Below are 11,051 nucleotides of genomic sequence, written 5' to 3' on the forward strand. Positions count from 1 at the left end.
CAGCATATAAATTATGTTATTGACAAAGGCAGAATGCACAAGATCTGAATAAATATATTTAGATGGTTGGCCAGCTTTCTGATCCCAGATTTTAATAAATTATTTGAAATATTGATGGTATCTATAATAGCAGATTATTATACAAGTGTGAAGTGAATGGTAGTAAAATAAAGAACTGGTTTGACATGCTTCTACTCAAAGTTGTGCCAATAAAATTGAGTATCAATGATCCACCCAACTTTCAACAATACTCTACTAGTCCCATACCAAACTGTCAAACTGTTTATTATGAATGATGCAACTGCTTTGAATCTTGCAAATTGATGTTCTCATTTGTTCTTTGGGGTTGAACATCACCCACTTTTTCTTTTTCTCACTATGAATAAAATAATAAAATAATAAGTGAAATATTATATAAAAATGTTTAATATATATTGTATATTATATATTGAATTCTGGATTTATATTAATTTTTATAAATTATTAATGATTTTTATTTTTGACTAGCACCAACATTTTTATTTTTGACTGGAAATATACTTGGTAAATGTTTTGCAAAGTATAAATTATAGTATTAGTTAATTTGTATTTATCATTTTATAAAATTCAAAAAAATTGCCCTGAATAATATCACATAATATTATCAAGGTTGTAAAAATCGGAACTCGGTCCAACTCGGTTTGGTTCCGGAAAAATGAGTACTCGGAACTCGGGAGAGTACTCGGAATGAGTTATCGGATAACTAATCGGGTATTTTTTAATTAATTTTTTCTCTCATATATAGTTATATACTAATTAATAATAAAATTATCTAATAATATTAATATTTTAATAACACACCTGGAATAATGAAGTTCAAATAAAAATTACTTGTTTGATAGTTTTTGACATAATAATCATTCACAAGTTTTAATGATAAAACACATAAAGTGTCTAATTAATGTCAATACTTTGCAAAAAAAAAGGACAAAACATATATAAATTTACGTTTAGTCTCTTTTGAAATAATTTTCAAATAAAACAATAAAAAAAATGATAAGTCAAACTCGGATTTGACCTCGAGTACTCGGAGTCAAACCGAGTTTTGACCGATTTTTTAATAAATCGGTTTTGAACCCGATTACTCGGAACTCGGATCGGACGAGGGGTAAAAAACGAGTACTCGGAATGAGTACTCGGCCGACTCGGCGATTTTTAGAACACTGAATATTATTAAGATTCACAATTTATTTAAAATCCTCGATTTTAAATTAAATATTATAAACTTGAAATATATTTATAAATGCAACTTAAATATATATAAACTCTGAGTAATTTTACGCAGAATATTTAATTGTATTCGGAGAGGGATGAACAACTCACGGCCACGTGATCGTTGTCACTGGGGGTGGGACGCTGGGTAGCTCGTCTGTCTCTCTTAACTTGAATATTAATCCTCTCCCTCCTTCCCTCCTCTCTCTCTCTCTCTCTCTCTCTCTCTCTCTCTCTCTCTCCACACATATACTTACCCCTTACGTGTATCTATACTCCATTTCTCTGTGTATTTATACACACATCTCTCTTCTTCACTCCTGCGTCTACGCATTTCTCTCTCTCATTCTCGTCTCTCTCAGGTAATTAGTTCCTCCGCATTTTTTATTTTGTTTTTACGTTAATTTAGATCTATTTTCCCGCGTTTTTCTGTTAATTTGAGCTTGATTTTCGTGAATTTCTGTATCTGTTTGTAATTGTTTGTGATATGTGTTGTATTAGTCAAGTAGCTGCGGAATTTGAAATTCTGGTAAGCTTTGATGATTAGATCTGATTACGTCTGTTGATGAGTTGGGATTAATTAGTTGCACATTGTTGCCATTCATCATGATTTGCAGGAGAAATTTATTCTAGTTCTGATTTTGATTTGATTCATCACACTTTCTTAGTCCTTGATTTATATTTCGAGTCTGCATTTAGACTGCCTGTATTTGTACTTAAAATGTTGAGGAGATCATACAATTATAGAACTTTCAGCGAGTTATTTACAGTTTTTCGGTGCACTACCATTTGATTGAAGTGTATATGCTCATATGTAGATCCTATTTCCGGCATTAAGGATCAGATCACTTCGTAACTAGAACAAGGAGTTGTAAACTTAAGAATGTTATTGATATCAAAAAAATGTATGAAGCTTTTGAAGTTTTCCTTATACTAAATTTGATTGAAAATAACTGATAACATATTAGCATTGATGGTATTACATTGGCATATATGAGATCAGGGTGTTTCTATTATATAAAGTATTTCGTGTGAAGCTTGGAAATTAATTTTTTAATGATTAAATTTGTTTACTGACAGTTTTACATGTATTTGAGTATTTCATTGTTGTTTAGTTGTAGGAAGTAAGTGACTAAATACAAGATCAGTTTGAGGCTGCCTCTATCGTCATAAAGATTCACACTAACAAGATGAAATAACACACACACACAAACACATGTATATAATAGGATGATCTGTCATGTGTCTCATCATAAAACATGTTAAAAGTGTCTTCTCCGGCAAACAATTTCTTTATTTCATTTTAGGTGAAGTCCACATTGCAATTGACCATTTGTCTGGGTATTAGACAGTTATGTATATATGTTTATATTCCTTGCAGGTTCCTTTGAGTGATCAAACATGGCTACTGGACAAATATTTTCAAGGACTACACAAGCATTGTTCTACAACTATAAACAACTACCTATCCAACGGATGCTTGATTTTGACTTTCTTTGTGGTGTGTCCACCTTCCCCTTGTGATCTGATGTCTTAATATTATGATGTTTTTTGAAGAATTTGTCTTAATGCAAAATTGTCAATTGTTTTTTTCGTGCTCAAGTAATGTTATATTATATCTACAGGTAGGGATACACCGTCAGTTGCTGGAATAATAAATCCTGGTTCAGAAGGATTTCAGAAACTCTTTTTTGGCCAGGAAGAAATCGCCATACCAGTACACTCAACGTTAGTTTGTAACCACTTTGCTCCTTTTTGAACTTAATGCAATTCATTGTAGCTATGAACTCGGAAAAGACATATTGCACAATAACAACTACTCACATTTTACTTTGTGATTCTCTGAGCTTAACTAGTTAATTTTTCTGTAATGTAGTTAAACTTATTTTATATGACAACTTATTATAGTCCACCTTTTGCTTATATGGTCATATTGATTCACTTATATTTTTTATGATTATAATTTTCCCCATAATTACTGTTGAGCATAGGGGAATGAACACACACTAGTATTAATAATAACTAATACGGTCCACTGTACAGTTTTGTATCAGGATCCTTGCAAGATACTTTTGTTATGGATTCTAATATATTTTAAGATTGGAACTGGATTATGAATGGAGCAAATAAAAATAGTCATAATTCGGTCCATGATGCAATATATCTTAATGAAGAAAAGTATGGTCTTCTAGTGACAACTTGTCCTGCAATTAGACTCTGTGAAATGTACTCTCTTTAGTAGAGATTTATAGAAGATCTACCTCATTCAGTGTTGTGTGGTTGGGGTTGAATTACTTACCTTAATTGTGATTTACACTGTTTATCAGCATTGAAGCTGCCTGTGCTGCGCACCCTACTGCTGATGTATTTATTAACTTCGCATCATTCAGAAGGTCTGTCCATGAACTTCTGAGTTTCTTTAGAGTTAAAGATACTACGAAGCATCACATTATTTTAGCTGGATATGAACACATTAGCTCTACATTTTTTCCAGTGCTGCTGATTCATCTAAATCGGCTCTAAAACAGCCAACTATTAGGGTTGTGGCTATAATAGCTGAAGGTGTTCCAGAGTCTGACACCAAGGAATTGATTGCATTTGCAAGAGCAAACAATAAGGTAGATTTGGACAAGGTTTTCTTATGACTTGTTTTTCAGATATATAGTTAGAGTACACCTTACCCATGTTAACTTGAATCAAGTCTTGCATGTGTACTTCATGTATGCCTTCTAAAGTTATAGCGGAGTAATATAAATTTTAGTTTAAGATTGAACCTTGATGTTCTGTTCAGGTTGTTATTGGCCCTGCTACTGTTGGGGGTATTCAGGCTGGGGCTTTTAAGATTGGTGACACTGCTGGAACAATAGATAACATCATTCAATGCAAGCTTTATAGGCCTGGATCTGTAGGATTCGTCTCAAAATCTGTAAGTATTTTTTTTTTTAAAAGAGCTTCACATTTTGTATATTATTTTGTGTATTTTTATACATGGTTTGCCTATGAGCCTTTTATCTGCGATAAAGACTTTCTTGATGCTCCATATTTCTATGAACCCTTTATCTGTTGTAATAATAAAAAATGTTATTGATAGGATTATGACTTAAACTATTAGATGCTGTAAATTCTAGACATTAATAGCACATTTATCGTACAAGATGTTCTACGGATAGTGTAGAATTTCCTTTGGCCTTTCCCTTCCAGAAAAATGTATAGTCTTGAATTGTCATGTATCAATAGGGCTAATTGATAATCATGAGATGCACTTACAGTTGGTATGAACTACAGGGTGGTATGTCCAATGAAATGTACAATACAATTGCTCGTGTGACTGATGGAATTTATGAAGGTATCCGTACATCGTGGGTATATAATACGGTGTTCTGCTATTTTAATGATTTAATATATAATATTAAACTGCACAAAATGCAGGCGCTAATTTATTAGTTCTGCAGGTATTGCCATTGGAGGAGATGTGTTTCCAGGTTCAACCCTGTCTGATCATGTTTTGCGCTTTAACAACATTCCTCAGGTATAGCACTGTTTCTCTTGAACCGTCTTCCAAGAGGTCATGGCAAAAAGTTACCTTGCAAATATCAAAATCCCTGTCGGATAGAGGCTTTAGACTGCATATGGGAACCAAAATATTACATTATGTTTATTCAGAAGTGCATAGTAATAAATTGATCTAAGAACTGTTATAGGTGTAGTCTATCACTATGATGTCTATTGCGGTGAGTGTAGGTAACAGTTATATATCCCTAAATATTCTTTAAGTGTAGTCACACAAGTCCTTAACTCCTCATTAGCAAATACTTTAAACAATACTATGTAATGTGGCCCCATCAGAAAATACCTGTCAAAAGCTAAAATTCTTAACAGTACTAAGTTCTTTTTCTCACTATGTTCCATAATAAGAGCACTGCATGCCAGTACCTGTCAAAATTACGTAACGGCTGCAAAATGTAAAAAAAACCCTAATTCTTGGTGGAAAGGGGCTACGGAAGAATAATAAACACTAAATATTTACAAAATTAAGTCTTTTTTTCAAGGGAGAAATCAGGTTATGCCTATAAATTTAGCTTTAGAAGTTTCATCACAGTTCATTGTCAGAATGCCTGGTTTATGTTGCCACCAATGATGTCATGCATGTGATACAAGGCTTAAATTTTGACATTTCAGTTCTAAATTTGATAAGTTGCTGGCCCTGCATGTAATTCTTGTTTTGCTTGATATTGGTATGGCTCAGGTCAAAATGATAGTTGTACTTGGGGAGCTTGGTGGGCGAGATGAATATTCCTTAGTTGAAGCCCTAAAAGAGGGAAAAATTAACAAACCAGTAGTTGCCTGGGTCAGTGGAACTTGTGCAAGACTTTTCAAATCAGAAGTACAATTTGGTCATGCGGTGAGCTTCTACTATAAGATCTTTGTTAAAGTTAATTTAATTTTGCTGATTAGGAATGGTTTAATATTTTGCTGTGTTGTCCATGCAGGGGGCGAAGAGTGGTGGAGAAATGGAGTCTGCACAGGCCAAGAATCAGGCACTTAAGGATGCTGGGGCCGTTGTTCCAACTTCATACGAAGCCTTCGAAACTTCAATCAAGGAAACATTTGAGAAATTGGTATAAACCTCATGCAATTGATTTTCATCACATTCAGCAACACTGTACTGTTATATCTTGATTACCAAATTTGAGCTCTTTGGTTAGGCTGAAGGAGGGGAGATTTCACCGATAAAGGAAGTTCAACCTCCGCAAATCCCTGAGGATCTTAGTTCTGCGATCAAGAGTGGAAAAGTACGAGCTCCAACTCATATTATATCTACCATCTCTGATGATAGAGGTAAGAAGTTGACATTTTGCTTGCAGCACGGCAACCATTTTATTTCTTTCTCTGAAACTGTATGTCACTTTAAACTGCAGGTGAAGAGCCATGTTATGCTGGTGTTCCCATGTCCTCCATTGTTGAACAAGGATATGGTGTTGGTGACGTTATCTCCCTATTGTGGTTCAAGCGCAGCCTTCCTCGTTACTGTACACAATTTATTGAGGTCAGCCTTGCATGATGTGGTGTATTATGTTAGTTCCTCTTGCAAATCATAAATCTGTATTTAAAACCTGTTGTTCAGTTTGCTGAATACTTGCTTTCTACTTTCCACGCCTTCTAGCTTCATCTAAATGCTGCAGCATCAATATCTTGCTCTTTTCTGATTAATGTACCTAAACTTGGTCAGATTTGCATTATGTTATGTGCCGACCATGGTCCTTGTGTATCTGGTGCTCACAACACAATAGTAACAGCAAGGGCTGGAAAAGACCTTGTGTCTAGTCTTGTTTCAGGTAACTTATAGATACCTTGCATACTATGGCCTCTTTAATTGAGTGTTCATTCATACAACCTGCCTGTAATAGAATATTGAATAAATTAATACATGCAACAGGTTTGTTAACAATTGGTCCACGTTTTGGTGGGGCTATTGATGATGCCGCTAGATACTTTAAGGATGCTTATGACAGGGTGAGTCTGAGGTTGATTTGGCGGTATTACAATAACTCCCTAAACTCCACAGTGGTCCCAGAAACAGCGGTTCACTTTGAAAACAGGGAGTTATGGTTTTTTGGCAGTTCTAACTATGTAAAAATACTAACTTTTGCACCTTTTATGTCCAGAATCTTACACCTTATGAATTTGTTGAAAGTATGAAAAAGAAAGGAATTCGTGTTCCAGGAATCGGACATAGGTAGAGTGGGTTCCTTTTTGATCTTTAGATTAAATCTGTTAAAGGTTTGCAAATTGGCTTAATGTGTATTCTTTGTTAAATAGAAGCTTAACTGGAGTTTCTTTATTCTATATGTGGAATACAATAAAATAATAGGATAAAGAGAGGTGACAACAGAGATAAGCGAGTAGAGCTTCTACAGCTCTTTGCACGTACTCATTTTCCTTCTGTAAAGTACATGGAGTATGCAGTTCAAGTTGAAAACTACACTCTCTCAAAGGCAAATAACCTGGTACTTAATGTTGATGGTGCCATTGGATCTCTGTTCTTGGATCTCTTAGCTGGGAGTGGAATGTTCACCAAACCAGAAATTGATGAGATTGTTGGTATTGGTTATCTGAATGGGCTTTTTGTCCTTGCCCGCTCCATTGGTCTCATTGGGTGAGTTAGATTTGGTTGTGTAATATTTATTAATGTCCTTGGCTATCTGCTTGCTGAGTGAGCTTCTTTCTTAAAAATGTGGTTAAAGTGGTTAATCCAATAATATATCTTAACCTCTTTCTTGAATTTGCAGGCATACCTTTGACCAAAAGAGACTGAAGCAGCCACTATATCGTCACCCATGGGAAGATGTTCTTTATACAAAATGAGGGGTTTCTTTGACGGTAACAGCCTATTCCATTCGAGTTACCTTTCAGAAGTTCCTGCATAATTGCGAGATGTTTGTTTAGTTATTATTAGAATTGTATCTTGTCAGAAGTTCCTGCATAATTTGTGAGTTGTTTGTTTAGTTATTAGAAGTGTATCTTGTCCTGCTATATTCGAGAAGCTTTGACCAAAGGAAAGGAAACCTCTGAGCCAAAAACCTGGCATAGTTAGCAAGAGTATGGATACTTTTGTTGTTAGTTTTAAAGATAATAAAAGATTTAATATTTTTCTATTCATTAGTATACATTATATATATTATGTACTGGAATTATTTGGTTTAAACTTTAATTGTACTGCCAAAGTAGGAACAAAAATATACTTCACTGAAAATCCTTCGGGCTTTTGCGGTTTGTTTTTGATCCATGACATCGATTTTAACCAATGTCAATCTGGTGGGAGTTCAGTTTTGAATGCTTGCAAATCACACCAATCATCCTATGAGACAAATTTAAGGTGCGGTTACGTGATTGTGTTAGGTTGATAATTTAAGAGCGGTAGCTATTTTTCTTTTATCTAAAGCTTTATTGATTTTGACGTACTTATATTTTAAGATTTCTGCAAGTGCGTGCAACTTTTATAATCATGTTAAGATATCTAGGTGTACGGGGGAGAAGTCAACTTGTATTTTCATATCCAAAAATATTTAAATCTCATTAATAAACTTTTTTTGTAAATAGAAGATGTTGTTCCTTTAGTTATAATTTTAATGTATATTGTATATACATCAAAATTATTAATTAAATTATTATATTTTTGGAACAAAAGCTTTTTAAGAACTACATTTTTTTCTTTAAAAAAAAAAGCTTTATTTCTTTCCCGACACGTCATATGAAACATAGTCTTAGATAAAAACAATTAAAAATCATTGAACGGGCTATTCATGACTGGATGGATAACTATGAAGTGGGGCGCAGGGATGACAAACTGATGAACGATAAAATATTGGCTAGAGAATAAAGCGTGACAAGAGAGCCGCACTATAAATAACAACCAATCGATCTAAAATGTGATACATTTTTATGGAAAGTTAGTTATAATTATCATGTACACTACCTGCGGGAGAAAGTGACAACCTCAGGAGTCATTTTCGTAATTTGAATAATTATTATTTTCCACAGTTATTTATTTTTTGGATAAAAATTAAACAAACAAATTTAATTTAATTTAATTTATAATTATTATCTATATGATAATACCTTTACAAAATTGTAAACAGTGATGCATTAAATATTGTTTAGAAGTTTTATAATTTAATATTTAATATTTTAAAATAAAAAATTCATTAACCTAAATAACATTTTTGACAAAAATATACGTAAGATTGTCCTATGAAAACAAAATTCTAACTATATAATAATATGAAAAAAAATTCAATCACAACAAACTGAAGATGGACTCTATTGTACCTAAAAGAAATATAATTTGGAATCACATAACTGATATAAACACTGATTTTAGTAATTTTCGGGAGGTTTTTTTTTTTCCCTTCCATAAAATGGTTGTATCATATCAAGATTGGAAGTTATAATATCCGGATGAACATAGTTTACTTCATTCAAGAAAGTGTATTATGTAACCGAAAATAAGTAAATATTTCAGATGTCTATATAACATTGTCTTTCAAATCAGAGATAACCCATAAAAATGGATCTCGTTAAAACCTCTCAAGAGTAAAATTCTTTGGGAAAAAACTCAAGGAGGAAAGTGTATTCTTGGATGAATGTTACACCAAAATACACATTTGACCAAAATGTGATTATATACCACAAGGGATCGTAAATATCTATAAGATATTCATAGGGCCGTTAACGTAACGAATATTTAACGAACTATTCGGTATTCGAATTCGTTTAATATTATTCGTCTTTGTTTATTAATAAATATAAATATAAATTCAAATTTTAAAAAAATTCGGTTTGTTAACAAATACGAATTCGAATAGATAAATATTTGTATTCGTTATTCGCTTAATTATTCGAAAATTATATTATATTATATATATATATATATATATATATATATATATATATATATATATATATATATATATATATATATATATATATATATATATATATATATATATATATATATATATATATATATAGAAAGTTCTATGGAGACTGGATTATTTGGAGACTGTAGAGACCTAATCCTGACCATCCAATCATTAAACATCCAACGGCTGCATATATTTTGTCCTGCATGATTGTTTTTTCACCCTATCATGTCCTGCACTTCTAAATCGATGAACAACAAGCAGTACTTCTAAATCTTGCATAACATAAAATAATAATTCCATAATATTGGTGTTCAATCACCGAAATCCTAACAAATAAAAATAATAATTGCATACAAAACAAAGATGTGGTTGGACACTGCTATGATTGGCACTGAACTCATTGTCATTGTCCTGCAACGAATTGAATTTGTTGCAAGACAAAATAACACTTAGATATATCATAAATATGCGGGACAAATTATTAATATTACATTACTAGAAATACATGACAAGAATAGTGTAAATTACAAACATAGTTTTGAATTAAAATTAAAAACAAGAAATGCAGGACAAGAATATTAATAATACATTACCAGAAATGCAGGACAAGAATAGTGTAAATTATTAATATTACAAAACTAGAAATGCAGGACAAAGAATATTTAATCATGTCCATTAATTGCCATATTATTTAACGGTAGATCCTGTAGTCTCTAATGACTCCAAAATTTTTGGTCTCCATTGAGCCCAACTCTCTATATAGAATTATATATATATATTATATATATATACATTATTTTATATTATATAGAAAAATATGATATAAAATAATATATCACTTGTCATAATATTTTTTTAAGAGGTTGAAAAAACTTTAACATTTTGGTTGTAATTAGAATATTATTTTCTTTGAGTTGGATGACTGTAGTATTTGTACTTTATAATTTGCTTAAATTAGTGAAATACTAGAATTCATAACTTTGTCAAGGTCCAACACTTTAGTTATTTAGTTTCATTTTTTTTAATTGAGTACTTTAAACAAATATGAATAATTCGTGAATTTAACCGAATCCGAATACAAAAACAAATAATTATTCGGATATTTAACCCATCTACAAATAATCTAAAAGTAAATAAACACTCAATGTCATGAAAAAGTATTGTGAAAAACACAAATCGAAAGTAATTAATCAAAAATAAAATAAAAATTAATTAAATAGGTAATTAAATATTCAAAATTTTAATCGCTTCGATTATTTACGGAAATATAACAAAGAACAAGCATGAAGCTGTAATGCGAATGTGGATAACATTAACAAACCTGTACAAAAAGACAATGGATCTTTGTCCTTGCATATAAACCTAATTTGCTGG

General features: G+C 32.0%; 1 protein-coding gene across 1 annotated transcript; it reads left to right on the forward strand.

Moving 5' to 3' along the window:
• Positions 1 to 1,315: 1,315 nt before the first annotated feature.
• LOC108212018 (ATP-citrate synthase beta chain protein 2) lies at positions 1,316 to 7,911 on the forward strand. The gene is made up of 17 exons (XM_017383781.2): positions 1,316 to 1,613; positions 2,633 to 2,752; positions 2,877 to 2,979; positions 3,579 to 3,644; positions 3,746 to 3,869; positions 4,043 to 4,177; positions 4,537 to 4,597; positions 4,704 to 4,780; positions 5,498 to 5,653; positions 5,742 to 5,870; positions 5,958 to 6,090; positions 6,171 to 6,298; positions 6,482 to 6,587; positions 6,689 to 6,765; positions 6,918 to 6,988; positions 7,124 to 7,408; positions 7,542 to 7,911. The coding sequence occupies exons 2-17, from the start codon at positions 2,653 to 2,655 to the stop codon at positions 7,615 to 7,617; spliced, it is 1,827 nt and encodes a 608-aa protein (XP_017239270.1). The 5' UTR covers positions 1,316 to 1,613; positions 2,633 to 2,652; the 3' UTR covers positions 7,618 to 7,911.
• Positions 7,912 to 11,051: the final 3,140 nt, after the last annotated feature.

Source organism: Daucus carota, chromosome 1 (assembly GCF_001625215.2).
Source record: "Daucus carota subsp. sativus chromosome 1, DH1 v3.0, whole genome shotgun sequence".
Classification (NCBI taxonomy): domain Eukaryota; kingdom Viridiplantae; phylum Streptophyta; class Magnoliopsida; order Apiales; family Apiaceae; genus Daucus; species Daucus carota.

Coding starts and splice junctions, on each gene's coding strand:
- LOC108212018 (XM_017383781.2), top strand. CDS start 2,653: ATGGCTACTGGACAAATATTTTCAAGGACTACACAAGCATTGTTCTAC. Junction 3,870..4,042: donor TTGCAAGAGCAAACAATAAG/GTAGATTTGGAC, acceptor TGTTCTGTTCAG/GTTGTTATTGGCCCTGCTAC. Junction 4,178..4,536: donor TAGGATTCGTCTCAAAATCT/GTAAGTATTTTT, acceptor TATGAACTACAG/GGTGGTATGTCCAATGAAAT.